The sequence below is a fragment of the Gymnodraco acuticeps genome, unplaced genomic scaffold (assembly GCF_902827175.1).
Source record: "Gymnodraco acuticeps unplaced genomic scaffold, fGymAcu1.1, whole genome shotgun sequence".
Lineage (NCBI taxonomy): Eukaryota > Metazoa > Chordata > Actinopteri > Perciformes > Bathydraconidae > Gymnodraco > Gymnodraco acuticeps.
In genome coordinates, this window is record NW_022989842.1 from 368532 (window position 1) to 394519 (window position 25988).

The window sequence follows — 25988 nt, forward strand, 5'->3', positions numbered from 1 at the left end:
CACAAAACTTGAACCCGCTATGCAAGAACACTGGGACGGAGACTTTGGTGAAGTGTCAAAAAGACTGGATTTAATAAGTCCACAAAACCCAGGCAGGGGACAAAGCAAACTCTGAACAGAGTGGGGAGAACGTGGAGCAGGGCTGAGACGGAGGTTGGGCTGGACGTGGCAGGCAGGACGGAATGGAATGTGGAGTTTCTGGAACAGGCAAAAAACAGAACAGGATAAGCATACGAAAAAATCCAACAGGAAGAGTATACAAAAGAACTAGAAAATCTAGTCAGCCGGAACTGGAGTTTACCACTGTGAGTATACGAAGAACTGGCGAAGTCTGATGATCGAACCGGAGTTTTAAGCAGCAGCAGGTGAGTGGTGGTAATCAGTGATGATGAGAAACAGGAGCGGAGGTGAGTTGGCGGAAAACGGAAAGTAGGTCAACCACGCCCAGCCAGGAAGCCAGACAAACAGAGAGACAGAAAGAAGGAGATACCGCAATTCCTCACATTTGGTTTTAGCATATAATGGCGCGTTTCCTCTACAGCGCGGAGCCCCGTTTAAGAGGGCTGTGACGTCAGCGGCCCGCTTTTGGTTGCGTTTCCACTTGGCCTAGTACCGGCTAGCGGGTCCTAATTCACAGTTTTTCTGGCCCCATAAAATCGGGGTTCTAGGGCCAGGAACAACCAGGCTGTGACGTCACTCTCGACTGCTGATTGGTCAGAGAGAATCGTAGCAATATATGCATATAAATATATATATAGCGAAGCTTGCAGCATTTTTATAAACAGCATTTGTGTTAACAGAGGATCAACAAAAATGGCAAAGAAAAGCACACCGTGGTCCGCCGAGGAAGTTACGACGTTCCTACACTTTATTGCAGATGACAAGATCCAGCGGGAGCTCGACGGGACAACTCGCAATATGAAAGTATTTCAGGAGGTCTCTACACTGATGTGCGGAAGCGGTTACTCGAGGACTGTCTTGCAGTTTAGGGAAAAACTGAAAAGGATGAAGAGTGAGTATCGCGTAGTGAAGGACAATAACAAGCCGATCGCTCCGCCTACACTGCGTTACTATAGATACTACCCTTCCTAAACTGTAATGGAGACGCGCCATAAGTGAGCCAGTCCTAACGAAGTGAGCCAGTCCTAACGAGCGAGGCTGTGTAGTGGAAACGCACCATAAGGTAAGAAATTGCCACTACAAGCCACAACAAACCATGTGTTTACGTCGTGATAATGCCATATGTCTTCCTTTTTGACCGGGCTGTCTTCTGGGGCTGAACTCACTGAACAGAGCGGTGAGCATTTTCCTCTTCAAATACCCACCGGACGTTCACTGCAGATAGGGATGACACAAAGCAATCATCTTTTTAATAAACACGGTCATTACCAACCTATTTGTTTTCCACTGCCCTGCAGCTCAGAGGAAAGAAGGCATCTAGTTTCTTTCTCAAATCAATACGACACATCTGGCGGATAGAGAGGGCCACTGCATTACAATTAGATTCCTCATTCATCTGTAACCAGCAGCATGATTTATTATGGGGCTGCAACGAGGACACATGTGCCAAGACTTTTTAAACATTAGCTGTTTTTCACTGGCAAGTACTCAGATTTTTTACTGAAGAAAAGTAAGTAAACTATAGTCTAATAATACGTGTTATGCTTCATTAATTGACTTAGACTGTCCATATATATCTACTTTTATTCAGGGTACGAACATCTTTTTAAAAATGTAATCATATATAAATAAAAGACAAAGAAACCTTTCCTTTTGTACGCCTTAAATCAACAATCACATGTTAACAAATACAAGAAATCCTGAATTTATAAGTTACTTTAATGAAAGCACAAAAGTATTATCGCTTAAGGTTAAGTATCAAAAGCACTTGGTATGGCTCCTTTCACAGCGTAATATTATTATAGAATATATAATATTCCGTTTTTATCATTAACAAATACATTTAATGTTTTTCAATGTAGAACACATTTTAGATACTTCAAATACTCTGTAGATTAGTAGTACAGTACTGCATCATATCATATATCAAATTATCCTGTAATTGTATAAGTAACTAATATAATATTTAAATTAATGAAAGGTGCCATATTTGCCTATGAAATGTAGAAATAATCAAGAAAAGTACAAACGATTTCCAATTAATGAACAGCACAGGCTTTACATTTCTGGTCATGATTCATGTAATACTCCTTTGTAATTGTGATGATTAATAATTGAGTGATGAATAATCTATACCCATGTTGGGTTGATTTGTACATGCGAGTGATTGCCAGAACATTTGGCTACTGAGCCGTCCCTACATGGAATTAGTACCATAAATTAATAAAAAATGTGACTCCAATATTCCGTGCTTGATGCTCTCAAGGCTCCAACATTACATCCGACTCTTCTATACATTTTGTTTTTGATCCCATTTCAAGTCGCTCTCCCTTTAAAGCCAAAGCCCAGAGAGGATCCATTTTAATGAATATCTCTTCTGATGTTCTGAAATACACTCTCAGTCATGCAGAGTGTGGCTGCTGCTTTATTAAAAGATGTTCAACACTATAACCTCGAGCCATGTGTTGTAATTCTTGGCACAAATGTGTGTTAAAACCCTCCTGTTGTCTTCGGGTCAAATCTGACCGATTTACTACTTTCATCAATCATAACTTTTTTGTTTTACATTTGATTGCATTAAGGCTTCATGATACCCTTCACAGTAGACATTTGAACATATAAAATTGCTGATCACCATTTTCATTGAATTTGACTTTGACAAAAATGACCGCCATAAAGAAAAATAATTAGTAACCATCCGGATCAAATCAAACACACACACACACACACATACTCTATTCATACTTGCCAACGCTCTCGATTTTCGTGGGAGATTCCCGATTTCATTGCCCTCTCCCGGTTTCCTCCTGGGGTCATATTTCTCCCGTATTTCTCCCGATTTCTGACAAAATCAGATTTACTCGGGACTGTTTCCACTTGGACTTTAATACAGCTACACCATTGTTTGGTTTCCATGGTAGCGCGTCTCATTAGTAGCGCGCGCAACTGAAAGTCTGAGAGGGTGAGGAAGATAGTCACAGAAAACAGAACAAGAATCGACTACTCTCCTCTGCTCACTCCTCTCCTGCCCACACATATGCTCCATCAAGGATGGTGCTACAGGCCGCAAGACAGTGCACTTACAACTACAATAAGCATGTTAATGTTAATCTAATACAGCTCCGGCGATCCCTGCTCCGGCGATTCCCCCCCCCCCCCCCACCCCCACGGTGGTTTTGGAAATGCTCCTGATTTCTGAGGTCTCAAGGTTGGCAAGTATGACTCTATTATGTGCCCATCCCCCCACATGGATCACACCTGGCACACGCAATACATGTTCAGTGTCTGTTCTTTGTATATTTACTGCAGTTGTTCATGTATACCAGTAGTCTGATACAATATGTACAGTTTGAAAGGGTGTTAAATGAAATTTGGTGATGATTAATGGTTGTTGTGTTAATGTAATAGCGGTTAAAACAGGACCGGTGAAATTTGACCGCGAACACCAAAGTAAGGGGGGAAACGAAGACAATAGGAGGGTTAAGCAGAAAAAGACCAACAGTGGAGAATTACGCACATAACTTACACTCTATTTTAAAGAGGAACAACTAAGAATATATTTTTCTAAGTGCTAATATGACCACCTATTAGGAAATCACATTATCTTCTTTAGTAATGGATACAATTAGGAGTACATGCTCATACCTAACAGCTGAGATGTAACCTGAATTGTTCATAAAGTGATTCCAGATGTGCGAAAACTGCCAGAAAATCCAAATAATGTTGATTTTGGCTTTTCGATTGTCAGCATAGTGTTATGTTTTACCTCAGCAGGAGATCAGAATCCCACTATATTCTTTCTGCTATTTTCTTTCCATGAAAGTCTGTCTGATCGCATTTAGACTTGTTTTGATAGGATCACTTTATTAGGTCTGGTGTGATAAGATTTCTACCAAAGATATATAAGAACATTATGGTATTCTGTTTATCACGTCAGCGGCCACCTTGAGGTCGCATACGGTAGCAGATGTTGAAACAAAGTGGATATTTCAGTAGAATCAAGTTTATATGTTTTACCATGCATGTCAACATATCAAGACTAACAATGACGATGCTAACATGCTGACGTTTACCAGATGTCATCTTGTTTATCCTCTTAGTTAGCATGCTTATGTTTTGTAATTTGAACTAGTACAGCTGAGGCTGACAGCAATATGATGAGGTTTGAAGGTATATTTTGAAAGTTGCAAACCAAAGTAATGAAAAAGAGACATTTAATTTAGCTGACGCTTTTATCCAAAGCGACTTACAAGTGCATTCGACCAGGAAGACACAAACTTGAAGAAAACGGTATCATAAAAGTGCATCAGGTTTCATAGAGCCAAAACATTTCAAGTGCTACTCAACTGGCTTTAGATAAGCCAGTCCTTTGTTAGTATATAAATGCTTTGTTAGTAATTATATTGCTCGAAGTGGAGTCGAAAGAGATGAGTTTTCAGTCTGCGCCGGAAGGTGTATAAGCTATCTGCCGTCCTGATGTCAATGGGGAGCTCATTCCACCATCTTGGAGCCAGGATAGCAAACCCACGTGTTTTTGCTGATGGGAACTTGGGTCCCCCTAACAGCGAGGGTGCAGCGAGCTGTTTGGCTGATGCAGAGCGTAGTGCACGTGCTGGGGCAGTGGCGTAACTATCGACGGTGCAGCCGGTGCATTGCACCGGGGCCCACAGCCGCCCAGGGGCCCATGCAAAAAATAAAAATAATAAAAAATGTATATAATTTTTTTTTTTTTTTTGTATATATATTTTATTTTGGGGCCCCAATGGCATTGACTGGTTCACGCAGTCTTCAAAGTAACCTAGCAACCTAAATAAAAATTGTATTTGTCTGTCCAATGACCTTGCTCCCTTTCATGTCATGTGATACCTTGCGTGACGAGCGAACCGTTTAATCAACATCAAAAGTTATATGTACTACACAGCTATAGCAGCAGCAAGTTATAGCAAATTGAATAGCTTGCATTTATAATGTACAGCAAACCAAAACACAAGAGCAGCGCTCAAAAGAGAAAGGACAAGAGAGAACAATGAGATGTAAAGGCTAAACAGACAAAATTAGACAGTTTTTTTTGTCATACATTGTCCTCGAAATCGAACGCTAACGTTGGTAATGTTGACGTGCAGCGGCAGCCAAAAAAAAAACATTTGCACCATGTCCTGGATGGAGGAAGGGCCAGATCCATTCGCAGCGTGGTACGCAAGTACCAGTGTCTTGAAGTGGATTCTAGCAGTTACTGGAAGCCAGTGAAGGGAGCGGAGGAGCGGCGTGGTGTGGGAGAATTTAGGAAGGCTGAAGACCAGGCGAGCCGATATGATGATTCTTTGCCAGCCATGGAGCCAATACGCCAGCATGGAAACAAATGAACCAACACCAAATTTGGAGGAAAATGTCTGGGCCCAAATAACAATTTGTCCAAATGCTTATTTTTTGCTAACTGCTTAACTTGCAAACTATACAACTACCTTCTCAGTGAGAATATTTGTTTAAATCAAAAATATCAAATCAAAAGCAAGTTGTCCATAAACTAAGAACAAACTTAAAATCAAACTGCTGCTGAGGCACCATGTAGCAAATCATATGTTAAAAGTCCATTGTCCATTGTTTTCTCTTTCCACCAATCAAACAATACAAAAAAACAATGACTTTTGCATCTCTCTCTCTGATAGGAATATGATGAGTTTTGAGGGTCTATTTTGAAAGTTGGAAACCAAAGTATTGGACAAAGGGCCTTCCCATTCCTTTGAGGACTGCATATGTGTTTGTACATGCAGATTTGTGTGTGATCGGGTACGAAAGTACACCGTGTCTCTACCCAGGAGCCCCCACCGATACCCCCATCGACATTCAGTACTGATGATGTGGAAAGCTCATCCAACCATCTCCAGGCAACTCCACCACAGCTGGTGATGGGGAACTGCTCCTCAGTACAGAGGACTCTTCATTAGATCGTCTCCCAGACAGAATACTGATTAACCTCCCTGACTGAGATCTGAAAAAGCCTGTTTTTTTTCGACTCTCTCTCTCTGCCCCGTGGCCCCCACCTCCCACTGTTTCCTCGTCTCAGCCTAAATCAACCCTCAGCCCACCTGACGGGACTTTCGATACCTTAGCTGGTTTTCAAAAAACACAAAATACAGCCAATCTCTCTGCAAATCCTCCACTTGCTACTGCTGCGATTTGATGCATATTACAAGCAAAGTGTGTATATAAACACACTTTGCTTGTAAAGGTTAAAGGATCTGGGAATTATTTGATGTTGGCAGAAATCACTCATGACATTATTAAACAAACTAGCATAAGACCTTTCTTCCCATATTTCAGATAATTTATTCTCATAATTCAGACTTTCTTTTCCTCATAATTCAGACCCTTTCCCCCCCAGAATTCAGACTTTTTTTCACCCAGAATTCAGCCTTCTTAATGCTCCAAAATACCTCCTTAGGCGCATTCACACTGCAGTACTTTTCCCATAAAGGTTCATCAGAACTTAGTTCATGAGAACTCTGTAGTTCTCATGAACTAAGTACAGATCGCGTTCTCACTGGACTAAGTCCCTGGGGGAGGATTAGGCAAACGAAGCCGCTGACGTCACTTCTTCTTCTTCTGCTTTGGGTTTACTGGCAGGCCGCAAACAACTTCACGGCGTATACTGCCGCCCGAAGTCCCCGGCCGGAAGTCCCCGGAGTTGGGGACTGGCTTCAGTAGAAGCTGCTGGGACTCCCAGCAGCTTCTACTGAAGCCTTCCGAGTAAATCGCCAGAACGCCGACACCTCCTCATCTCCACCGCTCCCATGTTTTCTTTTGTGTTCCCATAAGTTAGTCTCTCTGCGTTTATGCGCTGGGCTAATGCTAATGCTAATAATGCTAATGCAAGGATAATAAAATGGCGGCTTCACAAAACTTTTTGGGAGTTTTACGAGGCGTGGTTTGCAATCCGCCCAGCCAATCAGACACAGGAACCTTTTTCTCCCACGAAAGTACCTGCTCTCTACAGGGATTCAAACTTGTCACCTTTCGGCGAAATTCGCCGTTTTGAATCCAAAATAGGTCGTTTGTGTGATTCATGTAGATCTGCAATAAAAAAAAATGTTTGGGGTATGGGGGGTCTGGGACCCGGAGTAATCTGCGGCCGCGAGCTGTTATGTGCCATCATGACACGCATGGTGTTCTTTTTTTATATATTATAATGAAGCGCGAGCTGTGTGCTCGAGTCTTCCTGCCTGTCGGCTCTGCTCATGGATGTATTATAAGGCTCTGCTGCTCCGCGAAGATGGTCTAGCTTCAGCTACATTACCTACGGGTGCGTTCGTTAATATTAACTGTGTGGTCCGGAGTGACTGTGGCACAGACTGGACCGCTGGTGAACAGCTGTTAGAACGGGGCCTTCAGGTGTTCAGAGCAGAGCTCCCTGTCGGAGTGGCAGAGCGTGATGTGAACTGAAAAATGTTTCTGTCGCAATATTATTTAAAGGAGAGGTGTCATGGCCATTTCCACTGATCATAATTCCATTGTTGAGGTATACTAAAATAGAAAAAGACTGTGCAATTTTCCAAACTCACATTGGTTTCGCATACAGCATCTCTTTAAAGTATGTGTATTCAGCTGTATTCACTTTCTCCACTAAACGGCTCACTGCAGCTCTTGAAACCCCCCCCCCCCCCCTCCCCCCCCCTCCCCCCTCCCTGTGAGCACAGTGTGCTCCGATTGGTCGGGACCAGTCGGGACGTTGTGAATCGCGCTGAGCTCCGTGGAGGTGTGATTTCCTTGTTTAGCGATACACAGCCAAACACAGCCAAACTCACCCTGAGCACACACAAAGTCACAGCCGAAGTAAAAACAATAAGTGTGGCTTGATATTGAGTAAGAAAAAGGTTGATAAACGCTGTGAGAATGGGTCTGCAGCAGTGGCGTTTTCTCCCGGAGGCCAAGGGAAGCCAGGCTTCCCCTGTTTTTTCGGATTGTAGTTATAACTTAAATAAATAAATAAAAACACTTTGTTTTGTTTCTGTAATTCTACTTTCCTGTGTGTTCCTGCCGGACCGTCTCTCCCCCATTCTCATTGAGTATTTTACAAAGAGTGAAACAGCGCCCCTCTAGATGTCATGGTGAAACAGTAGATTGCATTCACTGTTGCGAGAGGAGGCCAGCAGAATCTAGCTTCCCTTGGTGAAAAAAAATTGAGGGATTAACCAATCAGATGAGGCCCACGTGATGCCCCTGCCAACCTGTGATTGGTCAGGGCCATGCCAGGGGAAGCCAGCCGCCTCTAGCTTCCCTTCAGGGGCGGCTGGCGGCTGGCGATTTGATTGGACACTGCCATCCAATCACATCAACATCAATTTGAATACTGTAACTGTCATCACCGCCGTTAGAAATGATCAAGCAAATGAAGCATTATGGAGGGAGGAGATTTGGCGTACTTAATTAAGCATAACTTCACTAAACTTCCGCTACAGCAGCAACTAAAAATTAAAGCAGATGACAGGACAACGCCCACACTCGAGCTGTGTACACAGAGGAATAAGGGATCTAATCGGACGTTCAATGAGGACAATTATGTCCGCACGGAGTGGCTAACTGGAAGCGCTAAACTTCAGCGTCTAATTTGCTGGCCATGTCTTCTTTTTGACAAGGGTTCGTGCTCCCTGAACAATCCTTGGGCAACTTCAGGATTCATCGACCTTGCCAACCTGTCACGGGCAATTGAGAGGGACGGTAAATCTAAAAATCATATAGATTGTGCTGTGAAATTAAAGCTTTTTGGACGCGTCAGGATTGACGAGGCTCTGGATGTAGCAAGAACCATTAGCACAAAGAAGCACAACGAACAAGTAAAAAAGAACCGGGATATTCTGAGGAAACTCATCATTGCTGCCCTGTACCTTGCACGTCAAGAGCAAGCATTCAGGGGACACAATGAGGCCGCTGGCAGCTCTAACAGGGGCAATTTTGTAGAGCTGGTACGTGCATTTGCAGAGTTTGACACTGCACTCGCGGAGCACTTGGGATCGTCAACAGTCTTCAGTGGTATGTCAAACACCATACAAAATGACATCATTGAGAGCATAGCTCGTTGTATCCAGGATGAGACTGATGAAGAAATACACATTTCTCCTTTCATTGCTGTACAAGTGGATGACACATCAGACATCTCCAATAAGTGCCAACTCACTATCATAATCAGATATGTGAATGAAAAAGGCAGTGTGTGTGAACGTTTCCTCGGCTTTTTTGATGTCAGCTTAGAAAGAGATGCAAAAGCTGTAACATCAGTTGTCATGAGAGCCATCGGGAACTACAGCCCAACAAACAAACTGATTTGTCAGACTTATGACGGAGCAAGCTGCATGAGTGGACAGCACGGTGGCGTTCAGGCTTTAGTGAAAGCACACTGCCCCAATGCGCTATTCATCCACTGCTATGCTCACAAATTACATTTGGTTTTAGCACAAGGCACAAACAACATCCAAGCAGCCAAACTGTTTTTTGCCAATCTCGATGCCTTCCACAATTTTTTCTCACGTTCATGTAAGAGATCAGCACTACTGTCTGAAGTTGATCGAGCTGTGCGTGTACCAGGGGGTTCTGCTGTGAGGTGGAATTTTAAAAGCCGCGCAGTACACGCCATCCATGAAGGACGCGGGTCACTCTGTATCGCTTTTGACAGGATAATGACAGAGCCGGGATGGGACAAAGAGACCATTGCACAGAGTGCTTCCTTGAAGCAAAAACTTGAGGATTTTGACTTCACCTTCCTGCTCGGGGTCTTTCAGTCCATTTTCGGCCTCACAGAACCACTCTTCCAGGTTCTGCAAAGCAAGACGGCGGACATAAAAAAATGCCAGGATCGGATCATGAGCACTCTCAGCGCTCTCAAAGCCACAAGAACAGATGAGACATTCAGTCGCATTTACGATGACACGGTCAAAGCAGTCGGCGATCCTGTGCCCCGACGTAAACGACGTCGCCGCGGCTGGGACGACCTGGAGCAAGGGTTTAAACCAGCACCAAGAAGGAGACGAGGAAACGGTTGTGTCTTTCCGGCGTCTTTACTTCCAGATTGTTGACGGCATAGTGTTGCACATGACCCAAAGATTTGCAGATATGGAGCACCTGCACTTTTTTCGGATACTGGAACACACATCATTCACATCGTTCTGCAACCCTGATGCATTTCCCAGCAGTGAGCTGGCTCAGCTGATCAACACGTATCCATTCTTTGATGAGCAGAAGTTAAGGAATGAGCTGCACACGCTGTACAACAACAGGTTGTTTCACAAGCCACCAGGAGAGCTGATACAGCTTCTTATTGAGGATGACCTACAGGGAACACTCTCCGAGGTCTACAAGCTGCTCCAGCTCATGCTCACGATACCAGCCACCAGCACATCAGCAGAGCGCTCCTTTTCCTGTCTAAAAAGGATCAAAACGTATCTGAGGAACACGTGTGGACAGGACAGACTTGTCAACCTAGCCACAATATCCATTGACTCTGTTGTTGTGGAGGACCTAAAGGCCGCTGGGAAGTTCTATGACATTGTTATTGACCACTTCGCTACCATGAAAGACAGGAGAATGGCCTTCCTCTTCAAATAGGGTGAGTGAAATGCACACCCCTTTCTCTCTGTGCATACCTGTTGCCTGAACTGCCCGTGTAGCTATGTGTGCAATTTCTGATGTGGTTCTGTTGGTTATTGTGCATTGCTTGCCTGGATTTAGCTGCAGGTGTTCAGTCTGAAGTAGTTGTTTTATTGCAGTTGTTTAATTAGCACAGGGTGCTGCTATCCGAAAATCAGCACCGCAGATAGCATGCCATATAGGGCCCGATCACCTGAATAGATGAGATTGTTTATATTTTTGTGTTACTTTTGGACTACGGACTGAACTAATTACAGAGACGAGGACTGTTGCTGCACTTGCCGTGTGTGTTAGTGTAACAGATGTAAATATGCAGTGGGGTTTATTTAATTTAATTTTGTATAATCACACACATTCTGTGTTTTATATTATTGTATTCTGTGTTCTTCATTTTATTGAATGTTAAATACCTGGCAAGGTCGGAGAGCTGTGCTCAGGAGTTTATTGTTGTGAGGACTTTCATTTCCTTTCTTTGTGATTTTACTTTTTGTATATATTGTGTCCCTCACGTTTCCTCTTCCCTTTTTGTAAACGTTCCAAGCAATGAGAGGAGTCACTGAGGGAAATGTATGTAAAACTGATCATTTTATCTGTTATCAGATTCAGACATTAAACAGAGATCGTCTCAACTTTACGCTGACTCGGCGGGTCTCGTCCATTATCAACACAACGCATACTGATACTTTGATGTGAACGTAAAACTTTAAAGGTCTCCTGATTTAGTTTGTGAATGAATGCTTCTTATTTATTAATTACCGAATCTGCACTGCGCATTGAGTGGCTGGTATTGCATTGGTGGGGGGAGGTTGGCATAAATTAATAAGAAAATGCTTAAATTAATAAGAAAATGCTTAAATTAATAAGACGAGAGAGTTTCAGCTGGAGAGTGCATGCGGACCTGTCGCTTAGATAACAGGCGTGTACAAGTCCTGCATCTGTATGATACAAATGTGTGTAAAATGTTACCGGGCGCTGTAATCACTCATCTGGTTACGTTATTGACCACCCCCCCCCCCCCGACCCAAAAACATTGGCTTCCCCTACATTTTTCCCCACCCCACGCTACTGGTCTGCAGAGAGAATGGGTCTGCAGAGAGAATTTCGCCGCGATCCCAACTGTCTGTTATCAGCCTGCAGCCAGGGAGGAGAGATCAGCAGAGCTGCCTGCACTGTGTGTGTGAGGAAGTCGTGGATTGGTCAATTTGGACCAATCAGCGGGGGCTTAACGTAACAGCTCCGCGGACGTAACGTAACGGCTCCACGGATTGGCCCATTTGGTTCCGGGTACCGCATAGTTCTGGGCATGGCTACTGGGTGCTTCTACGACACAGCACCCAGGAAGTAAAAAATGGATAATGACGTTTCACCAACGAGGTGTTTTTGGGAGGTATTTTCTGTTTTAGAGTTTCACTTGCTACATGGTGTACTTTGAGGGTTTTGACTCTGCACACCGTTTACATGCATAAAAACCTTCATAACACACAAGGGGATGGGTAATAACCGGAAAAGCATGACATGTCTCCTTTAAGGAATCGTTGATCTAGCTAACTAGCATACATTGTCACTATCTGCTAACGTTTTGTTTTTTTCATAGGCTATAAACGGAGGTGGTATAAGTATAGATATTGTACTTGAGTAAAAGTAGAAGCACTCAGATCTTGTACTAGAGTAAAAGTAGAAGTACTCAGATCTTGTACTTGAGTAAAAGTAGAAGTACCAGAGTGTAGGAATACTATGTTACAGTAAAAGTACTGCATTCAAAATGTTACTCAAGTAAAAGTATAAAAGTATTCTCATCAAAATATAGTGAAAGTAGCGACAGTAAAAGTAGTCATTGTGCAGATTGGTCCATTTCAGAATAATATGATATGTTTTATAATGATTGATCATGAAAGTGTTCTCAAAGCTGGTGAAGGTGCAGCTAGTTTGAATGGCTTTGTAGACTGCAGGGTAGCTTGTGGATTTACTCCAGGTGGAACTAAAGTCTGATTTAACACTTGATTATATTTCACATCATTCATCCACATCTGTAAAGTAACTAAAGGTATTAAATACATGTAGTGGAGTAGAAGTACACCATGTACCTCTGAACTGTAGTGGAGTAGAAGAACAAAGTAGCAAAACATTTAAATACTTAAATAAAGTACAAGTATCTCAAAATTGTACCCAAGTATAGTACTTGAGTTTATGAATTTACCACTGGCTATACAGATAGAAAGACTAACGGCCCGTCTACACTACAGGCGTCGAAAAAGCTTGAAGCTGGGCGTGTCTGAGGCTTGGCGATTTTTTGCGACCAACAACCAATCACATGAATCTCCCGCCCCCGACATACAAAGCAATAGCAATGTTAAAACGAAGTAAACTGGATATAAAATCCCCAAACAGGCGAAAACCTACCAGTTTCACCCACTGTCTCTGCCTCCTCCCTCCATGCCTCACTCCTCCGGTTTGTATCCCGGTAGATGAACAGAGACTGATCATACAGCACCGGGTGATTCACTACCGCTATAATGAATTTTCCCTCAATTTTTTTGAATATGAGGAAATTACCTGCGTAGTCTCTCCCAGCATACACGCGGTTTGATTGGCTAGCTTGTACTGGCAAGATTTGCATAAACGGGATTTCATTGGCTGACGCCAGCTTCGAGCAAGCATCGAGCCTCAAAAGTTGAACATTGTTCAACTTTTGACGCCGATAGACGCTCGCGATGCTTGCAACGCTTTGCCATGCTACCCACAATGCAGTTCGGCGAAGTTTGAAAATATCCTACGTCACCCCATTCAAATGAATGGGCGAAGCGTTGAAAGCATTTTTTGACGCCTGTAGTGTAGACGGGCCGTAAGCCTTGCACAGAGGCATGAAAATACATTTTCAAAATGCTCAACAGTGCTGCCAAAATTATAAACTGACTGCTACACAATTAAAATAAATGCTTTTATATATTTCTATTAGATGTGACTCTTTAGCGTTTCTGTTATTATTACCTGCTGCTTTAGTTGTTCTGACTGCTAAAATCATCTGTTATTCCTCATTTTAAAGCCGATATTCCGTGGGGTCGGGGGGCTCGGATCCTTGTCACCTTTTTCATACCTGATGAGTTTGCATCCCTGTCTCTAGCAGGGACGGAAAAGGGGGTAAAAAAGGTTCTGATGAACTAATTTTAGTTCCGGCTCTTTTTGGTGTGAACGCGACATTTCGGAACTATATCGGAACTAAAGTGGGAAAAGTACTGCGGTGTGAACGCGCCTCTTGACTCCATGTTAATTCTCCATGTTGGCAGAAATCACTCATGACATTATTAAACAAACCAGCATAAGACTTTGTTTTCCCATCATTCACATTTTTCCTCATAATTCAGACTTTCCCCCCCCCCCAGAATTCCAACTTTTTTCACCCAGAATTCAGCCTTCTTAAGTCTCCAAAATACCTCATTGACTCTCCAAAATACCTCCTTAACTCCACCTTAACTCTCCAAAAACCTCCTTAACTCCACCTTAACTCTCCAAAAACCTCCTTACACGTCTTGTGTAGTATTTCAGACATTTCGCAACAACAGGTTAAAAGCTTTACGGATTCTTCAGTCTCCCTCCAGGTTTCAGTGCCATCTGTTCCCCTCTGCTGTGTTCATGCATGAGTGAGGAGCGACTGCTATCACCAGAGTCAACACTGGCCGGTGCTGCTGTGTTCACAGTAGCCATAGAAACACAGGCAAAGCAGCTGTTTGTTCAGACTGATTAACTGGGTTTGGGTACAAGTTGGAAAACGATATTAAGCTCTTTGATTTGTTGTCGGAGAGATGGTGTACGGCTTTTAGGATTCTCTGACAGCTGCTTGGACTTGAATTGTCCTGCGTTTAGTAACAATCTGCTCGGGAAATACAGAGGAGCGCTTGTGTAAACAATAAAGGATGACCTCTGCACACAGGCGACTGTTTGTGTGTAAACAAGTCTATCACAGATCATTTAGGGGATGGAAGTGATAATAGTGCATGTACAGGTCCTGGTAGTGCATGTGATCATGTGTGTATTTCCAACTACAGATTACATTTCTCACTGTTGCCATTATAATAAGTGGAGGAAAACGAGACGCAATTACAATAAGGACAATTTTGATGTAATCTGTTTTGAAGCAATTTAAAGATCAGTTTTATAAAAGTTATCATAATACAATATCCTTTGTGAAATCCTAAAATTGCTTTATGTCAAAGTTCAAAAGTTTAAATTCAAAAGACATTCATTCAATTCATGGTAATATATAAATCAGAGACAAGCTGCAAACATTTAAGTGGCTTTAAAAATGTTAAGCTTAATACTCAGTGGTGAGTGAATTTCCTTTGTATCAGCGAATCGATTATTTGACGGCTCTAAGCATCTTATGAATGATAAATATTTGTTAGTTGGTTTTCCTGGTCATGGTGAAAGATGATATTATCCAAAGGCTTATATTCATTTCAGATTTTTTAAAACCAGAAATAAAATAAAGTTTGAGGCAGAGCTTTAAGCCCAGCGGCGTATACCCTTCCTGTCTTTAAAGCTTTTGACTGGGAAACTTCCCTGTAGATGTTGAAGCAGTGTTGCGCCATATTTCAGATTGACTGATGCCACAGCTATATGGCTGTCAAAAAATTGACATCAAAAAGATCATTCCCCTGCCGGTTCAAAGGATCTGGTCATAATTTAATATTCACTCCTGAACCAAAGCCGTCACAGATGCCCTTGATGTCAGACAGATTTCTAAGACTGAATAAATTCCCTCCAACTGAGGATTTTACACCGAGACGACTAAATGGTTTTGTGGTTGTCAAAGTTGTTTGTAGCACTAATTTTTAGCATTCATTTTGAGTAAAAATTAAGGGGTAAAACGTTGAGGAGGGATTTAAATGCTGCTGTTAAAGGGGCCCTATTATGATTTCCGTGGGTTTTCCCTTTCCCGTAGTGTGTTATATACGTTTTAGTGCATGTAAATGGTCTGCAAAGACTAAAATCCTTGTGTTCCCTCCAGAGGGAGTTTCTCTTCCACTCACTCCCCCCTCACCCCCGCCTGAAACGCCTCCATTGGACTCCTTTGTTTACTTCCTCAACATATTTACATCACTATTTAACACTTGCGCTGCCATTGGCTAGCGCTCCAACACATTGTAGGAAATCTCCAAGCGGTTGACCAATCACAACAGAGCCGGCCAGCTGACCAATCAGAGCAGACTGGACTCTGGTTTCAGACAGAGGGTGAAAAGAGGTGCTGCAGCACAGACAGTATGAGAACAATAAAGAGCTTTTTTAACATTTAAAGCATAGAGACATGACGTAAAATACAAATAATAACCTGAAAATGAGCAGAAAGGTATTTCCCCATTTGTATCACCTCTTCAAATCAATAGCTTCTCAATTCCTATTTTCCACCAAAATCAATTATCGGAGAAGACAGCAGGGTGCACTTTTGTTTGCTCTTCACCCCTGAGCACTCATTTTACAGGACCTTTACTGTATTTGCGTCTATTTCCATCATTGTGACTCAACACACCACAGCCCTCATAATTTGTACATGTTTAATAATCACTGACTGCAATCTGTAATTTTCCATCTTCCTGTGTCCCATGTAGAGCCAAACAAGACACTGTGTGTTACTATGGAAACAGAGGCAGCCCTGAACCCATCCATCTGAAAGCAGGTCTGTGTTTTTACTACGGTTGCTGTAGAAACTATCCTTTCACATCATATCTTTCAACCTACCATGTTCGCCTGTCGTCCTCAAGATGATCGTTGCTCTCAGATAGTCTATTTATCCTCCCATGGTCACCATCGGAGCCCACTAGAGAGTATATATTGTATTTGTTCTTTATCCCTCAGCAGGAATCTATGGCTTGAGTAATTCTCTGCTGGACACTCCATGGAGGAAGCTGCTGAAAGGCAAGCGTCACTTCAGCAGCGTGATCAGCGACCAGGCGCTGTCCTGCGATGGACTCGTGCAGGAGCTGCTGACCGTGCTCAATAACGAGGAACTGTGAGTGGTCCACGCCCAATAAAACATCCTCTAGCTCAGGGGTTCCCAAAGTGGGGGTCGCGAGATGATTACAAAATATAAATTAAAAAATATCTTTCTTTTTATCATTTTTTTTTTATTATTATTAATAATAACGTGTGCATAGACATTTTTCAGGGGTGGACTAGCCATCTGTATAATTTCCCCGCAGCGAGGCTCAAACTTTTTCATACCGAGGACCACTTAACCAATAAAAAAACACTCAGGTTGTACACCTCTTATGAAATGTAGACTACATTTATTACGGAGTTTATGTCCGAGCGCAGGCCCAGGTTTAACTCTCTGAGGCCTGCATGGTCTGCCTACAAAACAAAACAAAAAAACGTTTATGCAGCCCCAACAACAGCCTCTGTTCATCAACAGACTTCATGCAATGCTTCATCGGATGCATATATTAGATAATAATCTCTATTGCGGTTTTCACACCAGCGCTTTTCCCTTTCTAGCTCCGAGCGGGAGCTTTTCTGGTTCAGCTCCGGTTTCCCTTTTCTGCTCCCGCTCTGTTCACACCGCCCAGAGCTGCCGCTGCTGCGTCATGACGTCACCGTTTACGTGCCTGCTTCATAAAATCCAAACCGCGCGGAAATCCCTCACATCGACAACAACAACAACGGCCGATTGTATTGAAGCGCTGTTCGCTTTGGTTATCCTCTTACGAAACGGAAGGCATCGGACGACTTTACAAGGGACGACTTTACTTGGAACTTCACAAACATCACATGCGAAATGCAAGACTTCTTTGTGGTCTTCAGCATCTACTTCAACCCGCCTCGACGTAAGAGAGACGTAAGCGCCGCCGCCTCTTAGCTCCGAAGCTCTTGCCTCTAGACCGACAATTTTTTGGAGCTGGAAGTGAACCGGATTCCGGAGCTAAGAGGCGGCGCCTCTGCGGTGTGAACAGGAAAAACCGGTACTTTTCAGGCTCCAGCTCCGAGCCGGAGCTGAAAACGCGTTGGTGTGAAAGGGGCATAACTCACTCCTAAAACATCTCAATCTACTTTCTGCGTGGATAAATGTTCATCAAATACATCCATTGTTTGTTCTATATGTTTCTTGAAATCCAAAAAAACACTCGTTTTTCTCGAACAGATTACAAATCGCCTGAATATGGTACAAACAAGTGGCAACATGTTTGACGAAGGTGTTGAGCTGGGCTATATAAAGCAATCGAAAGTGAAACTTAAGCCCCCCCCCCCCCCGTTGACAGGGGTCGCCGTTATTTTGGGGGTCGCAGGCTGAAAAGTTTGGGAACCCCTGCTCTAGCTCAGGGGTGTCCAAACTATAATGGAATGCGGCCCACAAATGAAACTTGAGCTTGTCTTGTACTTCTTAAATATACATATGTTACACAGTAGTGTTCATGTGATAAGCCCACTTTCAGTCAAATAAAGTTGAAAATTATGTTCAAACTAATCTAAGTTGATAAGATTAAAGCCCAATAACTTATTTGAATAACAACCTTGAAATAGACCCCTCCTATTTCCTCTTATGATAAGCAATCTGAGGCTTCTGTTTTAAGGAACGAGCTGCTAACAAAATAAATGAAACCCTCTGGAAAGCTGTCATGTAGGCTGCAGCATAATTGACTTACATTTGATTGATTTTGCTAACTTATAACTTCACTTATGAGGCAATAAACCTCTCCTCCAGGGAGTGACAGCTCATACATATCAAACTCAAGGCTTTGGCCCGTAGTGGATTTAATTTCGGCCCGCAGGATAATTTCTAATTACTATTATTTAATAGATGAGATGCCAAGTATCAGGCTTAAACTCGTGTGTATCACAGAGCAAACTGAGTTGAAATGGATGTTTCCTTTTTACTCCTTTTTTCTTGCGACAACAGGACATGTTTGTTTTTTCTTTGAGGGAAATTGTTTTTTTGAAGCTGTTGTTGGCCTGTGGAACAATGTAATCAGATAGAGCCATAAGAAATGAATGCAACAGATTTTTCTTTTATTTAATGTTTCATGTTGTTTTTATAGGCAATCATTTAAGCTTTGTTAGTTCCAGGTTTAATTTGTGCAGTAAGTTCATTTCAATAAGTTCTGCAATGAACATTGAACCAGTCCGGCCCTCGACTTGTACCCATTTTTTAAATGTTGGCTCACTGTGTATTTGAGTTTGACACCCCTGCTCTAGCTGTAGATTCACACTGCAAAACAACACATTTTATTTAATTTGCGTTATGAATAATCGTATAATATTAAAAATCAGCTGTTTCTGGGTTAGATATGGATGAGTTGCCATTGACAACACTTGTGCATGATGTAATGTTAGGCCAACAACTAAAAACAAACCAATGTATTAATTAAAGGTCACCTATTATGCAAAATCCACTTTTCCTACATCAGCATGTGTCCCCTCTTCCTCATGTCTCTTCTACATCAACATGTGTCCCCTCTTCTTCATGTCTCTTCTACATCAACATGTGTCCCCTCTTCTTCATGTCTCTTCTACATCAACACGTGTCCCCTCTTCTTCATGTCTCTTCTACATCAACATGTGTCCCCTCTTCTTCATGTCTCTTCTACATCAACATGTGTCCCCTCTTCTTCGTGTCTCTTCTACATCAACACGTGTCCCCTCTTCTTCATGTTTCTTCTACATCAACACGTGTCCCCTCTTCTTCGTGTCTCTTCTACATCAACACGTGTCCCCTCTTCTTCATGTCTCTTCTACATCAACATGTGTCCCCTCTTCTTCATGTCTCTTCTACATCAACATGTGTCCCCCTCTTCTTCATGTCTCTTCTACATCAACACGTGTCCCCTCTTCTTCATGTCTCTTCTACATCAACACGTGTCCCCTCTTCTTCATGTCTCTTCTACATCAACATGTGTCCCCCTCTTCTTCATGTCTCTTCTACATCAACACGTGTCCCCTCTTCTTCATGTCTCTTCTACATCAACACGTGTCCCCTCTTCTTCATGTCTCTTCTACATCAACACGTGTCCCCTCTTCTTCATGTCTCTTCTACATCAACATGTGTCCCCTCTTCTTCATGTCTCTTCTACATCAACACGTGTCCCCTCTTCTTCATGTCTCTTCTACATCAACACGTGTCCCCTCTTCTTCATGTCTCTTCTACATCAACATGTGTCCCCTCTTCTTCATGTCTCTTCTACATCAACATGTGTCCCCTCTTCTTCATGTCTCTTCTACATCAACATGTGTCCCCTCTTCTTCATGTCTCTTATACATCAACATGTGTCCCCTCTTCTTCATGTCTCTTCTACATCAACATGTGTCCCCTCTTCTTCATGTCTCTTCTACATCAACATGTGTCCCCTCTTCTTCATGTCTCTTCTACATCAACATGTGTCCCCTCTTCTCCATGTCTCTTCTACATCAACATGTGTCCCCTCTTCTTCATGTCTCTTCTACATCAACATGTGTCCCCTCTTCTCCATGTCTCTTCTACATCAACATGTGTCCCCTCTTCTTCATGTCTCTTCTACATCAACATGTGTCCCCTCTTCTTCATGTCTCTTCTACATCAACATGTGTCCCCTCTTCTTCATGTCTCTTCTACATCAACATGTGTCCCCTCTTCTTCATGTCTCTTCTACATCAACATGTGTCCCCTCTTCTTCTTGTCTCTTCTACATCAACATGTGTCCCCTCTTCTTCATGTCTCTTCTACATCAACATGTGTCCCCTCTTCTTCATGTCTCTTCTACATCAACATGTGTCCCCTCTGTGGAAAGAGACTCTGAAAGTTTCAGGAACAAAGATTCTCTCTCTTTTTGATCCATTTCTATAAAAACCTGTCTGAAAATGAGCTGATCAGATTTTGGCCACTTTATGATGTCATAACAATGTGTTGGCTTGGTAACCATTAGCCAATCAGCAACCAAGGTAACCCCCCCCCCCCTTATCACCTGAACCTCCTCCTAGAGCACCATTGAGTTCTTTGTAACCAAATCTCTCTCAGAGGGGCGTGGGGAGGGGCTCCTTATTTTCATCTAAAGTAACAGACAGAGAATCAGCACTTTGGAAACAGGGCTGAAACAGAGGGGATTATGGGTAATGCTGCAATGATCTGTTTGGTGTTTCAGCCAATCAGAGACATGTTTGGTATATATCTGAGAACTATGATATATTGATGAAAAACAGCATAATACCTTTAATTTACTTTCTTGCTCAGTTAGATGAGAAAAAAGATACCACTGCCATGTTGTAAATACAAAGCGACATGCTGTTAACTTTTAAAAGTTCAGTTTTCATCTTGCGTCATATATTTTTTTTATTTCTGTTACACAGCTTCAAATAATGAACAGCCTAATTTCTCAACAAATGAATATTGAATCATTAAATGTTCATATCTTATAGAACCAATTGCTGAGAACAGAGAGTTACAGCAGAGAGGGAAATCTCAAATGGTCTATTGTCTCTTTTTCTAACTTAACATTTATTAGCATCATTCAGTACTGTATGTCAACTAAAAAAAAACCTTATGGGTATGTAAGGAACTGCTTTATGTATAAAAGACATCAAGACTGAACTGCATGACCTATTTTCTGCATGAGATATTTTCAGAAACAGATTTTAGTGAGCTGAGAGTTGAGAGAAAGTTTGCAAACAGCTATGTTCATTTGAGGTGAGACTGAAATGTAGGACAAGGCAGATTGACGACATAATTGTGCAAGTTTTATTAGTACGTTACATACTTTTGGGATATCATGCTTGGTTGATCATTGACTTATACATCTATACTCCATGCAGAGATGGCAAAAGTACACACATCCTTTACTCAACTAGAAGTGCAGATACTCGTGTTTAAAAAATACTCTGGTGAAAGTAGAAGTACTGACTAAACTTCTTTACTCAAGTAAAAGTAAAGAACTTTGAAGTGTACTTCAGTGAAAAGTACCCATAACTACCATCTGTTTTAAAGAGTACCTGACCTCCCTTTATATTAATAGAACAATAATGTCATTGTTGGCTAATGAATGTTTCCATGCTGAACAACGGCAACATGACAACGTTTCCATTGGTCCCTCTTCTTTAGAGAAGACCAGGAAATGATGGATACACGGATCGTGTTCAAATCAATAGGCACGCAATGACTCTAAAGAATAATGATCACGCACCAAACACACATTCAGACTAAAGGAACCAGCTGTTTGGAAAATGAGAGAAGTAGAAAGTACAAGTATTTGAGTTCAACATGTAAGAAGTAGAAAGTACAGGTATTTGTGTTCAACATGTAAGAAGTAGAAAGTACAGGTATTTGAGTTCAACATGTAAGAAGTAGAAAGTACAGGTATTTGTGTTCAACATGTAAGAAGTAGAAAGTACAGGTATTTGAGTTCAACATGTAAGAAGTAGAAAGTACAGGTATTTGAGTTCAACATGTAAGAAGTAGAAAGTACAGGTATTTGAGTTCAACATGTAAGAAGTAGAAAGTACAGGTATTTGTGTTCAACATGTAAGAAGTAGAAAGTACAGGTATTTGAGTTCAACATGTAAGAAGTAGAAAGTACAGGTATTTGGGTTCAACATGTAAGAAGTAGAAAGTACAGGTATTTGAGTTCAACATGTAAGAAGTAGAAAGTACAGGTATTTGAGTTCAACATGTAAGAAGTAGAAAGTACAGGTATTTGTGTTCAACATGTAAGAAGTAGAAAGTCGTAAGTAGTGGAGTAAAATGCTGATAGCAGAAAAATGTACTTAAGTACAGTAACAAAGTATTTGTACTCCACTACTTCTCACCTCTGACTCCATGTGGATTGTAACAGAATGTTAAATCATAACCATAACGCTTGTTAAAGAGGTGTTGTATGTGTTTGTTGAACAGGAACACCCCTGATCCAGCTCAGGAGAGTCAGGGTTTTGGGTACACTAAACCCATCCTGCAGGCTCAGTCCGCAGTGTGTGTCCGCACCCCTCATTACGGCACCAGGTCAGTGTCTTCCACCTCCACCAGAACTCTCTGTCCTCTCTCAGCGTTTCTCTCCACCAGGGCTGACTCACAGGGACACGGAGAACACAGAGTCTAAAAGGTCACAGGGTCAGTGTGTGGCGGCTATATTCCCATTGAATACGGCCGCTCTGAGGCTAAACCTCGCTCATTGATGTGACGCGTATAAATAATAACGTCTGTACTGAACTCAACATTTAAAGGATATTTAATATTGTAAATCAAAACAATAAAGAAACAGAATCATACGGTCAACAAAAGATATCAAGCTCACCCCCATTGTCATGCCACTAAACCTCCACATACACCCAGTGCCCTAAATACCATTAACCACACCATGTGACAATCACCGGAAACAACCCATTGCAAGTGTGTGTGGTGTCAACAAATAAGACTGTCCTTTAGCCAGGCGCTGTTGACATTTCAGACTGATCTCTACCCCTTCCCACTCAGTGACGTAGTAAACATATTGTGAGCCATAATAGGGGCATGAGTATGCTTTTTGGGGACCTTCCCTTTCCTGTAGTGCATGTGTTATATTGGTTTATGTGCATGTAAATGGTCTGTAGAGGCTAAAATCCCTTGTTCCCTTCAGAGGTTTCGGACAGAGGGTGAAAAGAGGTGCTGCACAGGCAGTATGAGAAAAGTGCTTTTTGAACATTAAAGCATGGAGACATTTCCCAGTAGAGACACTACATACTACTTTGAACCTGAAAATAAGTATTATAGGGCGCCTTTAAATCTTCATTCGCTGTAAAGGTTGGCGATTTGCCGTGATGATTAATGGATATTCATTTCCTGGTGTTTGCTAAATACCTCCAATTTGACTTTTAAATGATCCCAGTTGTCCTCAGTGTTCTCTTGCCCACCTGCCTGTGCTCTTTAATGTGTCTTCAAGCATGTTCTGTTAGTTATGCCTTGTGTTTGTTTGCTTGTTTCCTGTTTCCTTGCCCCCTTAAGGACCAACACAATTATCCTGATAGACGCAGCGGGTAACGTGACCTTCACAGAGCGCACCATGCCCACCTGTGACACGAACAAATGGAGCACCAATTCTTTCCAGTTCAAACTGGAGGTGTGAAGACGTGATGGAGGAAACCCACTCTGTGCCTTTCTGCACCCCCCCCCCCCCCCCCCCCCCCCCCCCCCACTTCATTACAGCAGCTGTGTGAACATGAAGTCCCTTCAGCACTTTTTCTTCAGCTAGTCGACACTAGCTTCCTCATTCAAATCTGTGATATGTATTTCTTATTCTAGATTTAAGTTAAGATGCATCTTTTGAAATTGTGTGCTAATTGAAAAGTTTGCCAAAGAACATTTTGTGGAGAAAAATGTATTTAACGTGCATTTTACAAAACAACAGGGTTGGGTTGCTAATTCGTTACAGATCGCTGGTGATCTGCTTTCAAATGCAATCAATACCGATCATTGTAATATAATTTAATCTTGTTGGTTTCTTATGTTCACTTCTTTTAAATGTGTGATAGTGAATATACACTTTGCACAATTTGCAGACTGTCTTACACATCGGGAAATCATTGGATCTCCAGTATTTTTCTACAGAATGTGTGATTCTGATTTAAATGCACGGTAACTATCACAAATTAAAACTACTTTTACAAATGAGCTATGCCCAAACCCTGCACAACAGTAGCCTCAGCGTTGGTTCAAACAATGGATTTTTTTCCGACTCTGACCATGGTAGAATAATGCATTTTACAACTGTGTGTCAATAAAATCATTGTATTCAAACACTCACGTGTGGCTCATTAAGTAATGATTGTTAGCACAAATACACTGTGGGGAACCCAATTCTCTTTTTTTAAGTTACACAGCTTATGTCTGCCTTTTAAATTTTTCTAAACAGCTGGTTCTAGCTTTAACCTTATGTATATTACCTTTTGTGTTTCTTTGCAGTTTACCCACACACAGGTGTTTGGACACTCGTGGATATTATCTCCAACTCCTTCACCACCTCATAGTGTGAATCCTTCCTCTCATTCCTCCAAAGCAACATTTAAATAATACGCAGCAACATAGCCAACTTCTCCATCTCGTCCACCACCCATCCTTTTCCGGAACCTGCCTACCCTCCTCCTTCCAGGCACTCTTTTACAGCCTTCAGACAAAATTACCTCACTGGACATAGTTGCCCAAGTCAGTAGTGCCCTCTCCTGGTTTAAATCATATCTCTCTGACAGACATCAATTCATCTCCACTAACAACTCCAAATCCCCCACAGTCCCCGTCAATCATGGCGTCCCTCAGGGTTCTGTACTTGGTCCCCTTCTGTTCATCATCTACATCCTCCCAATTGGACAAATTCTCCGTCCACACCAACTCCAGTTCCACTGTCATGCTGATGAGCTCTACCTCTCAACAAAATCAATTTCTCCAACCACACACTCCCAGCTCAGCACCTGCCTCACTGACATTAAAATGTGGATGCAAAACAAATTTCTAAAACTTAACTGTGACAAATCGGAATTTATAATCATTGGCCCAAACTCACTTACCCGCTCAACCCAAGATTTTTCTCTTACCATCGATGGCTCCATTGTCAACCCCTCCACTCACATTCGTAACCTTGGCATCATCCTCGACCCCACCCTCACTTTCCTCCCTCACGTCAACCAGGTCACAAAAAATGCTTTCTTCCGTTTAAAGAACATCGCCCGCATCAGACCCTCCCTCTCATCGACCGCTGCTGAAACTCTGATCCATGCCTTTATAACATCCTGACTGGATTACTGCAGCATCATACTTTTTGGATCACCTGCTGCATTCATGTTAAAACAACGTCAATATGTCCAAAACTCAGCTGTCTGTTGCTCACCTCCACCTGACGCTCCAACCACATCACCCCTATCCTCCATGACCTCCACTGGCTCCTCATCAAACACCGCATTGACTTTAAAATATTACTTTTCACTTTCAAAGCCCTCAACAACCTTGCCCCCCCTACCTATGTGACCTCATCCAATGACACACCCCCACCCACCGCCTCAGGTCTGCTGACGCTAACCTACTGCAGCCCATCAGGACAAAGCTCCGGACCTGGGGTGACAGGGCCTTCGCTGCAGCCCCCCCCCTCACTCTGGAACTCCCTCCCCAGCCACGTCAGATCTGCCAACACTCTCACATCATTCAAACAATCCCTCAAAACTCACCTTTTCACTCTTGCCTTCAACTCCTAATCAACTAACCCCTTGCCCTTATTCAACCTAGATTAGCACTTTCTACTTTTTGTTTTACTTGCTTG

The 25988-nt window shown here is 42.4% G+C and overlaps 1 protein-coding gene across 2 annotated transcripts in view; it reads left to right on the forward strand.

Annotated features, from left to right (window-relative positions):
* tango2 (transport and golgi organization 2 homolog (Drosophila)) overlaps positions 1–24480 on the forward strand; it is a 54614-nt gene extending 30134 nt beyond the window's left edge. Inside the window, exons 7-10 of one of the 2 annotated variants that reach the window (XM_034236344.1) lie at positions 16362–16429; positions 16609–16762; positions 22604–22708; positions 23687–24480. In XM_034236344.1, coding sequence (XP_034092235.1) covers positions 16362–16429; positions 16609–16762; positions 22604–22708; positions 23687–23807 — 448 coding nt within the window. In that variant the 3' untranslated portion in view covers positions 23808–24480. The remainder of the gene's footprint in view (positions 1–16361; positions 16430–16608; positions 16763–22603; positions 22709–23686) is intronic. The other variant, XM_034236347.1, reaches the window with a different exon arrangement.
* Positions 24481–25988: the final 1508 nt, after the last annotated feature.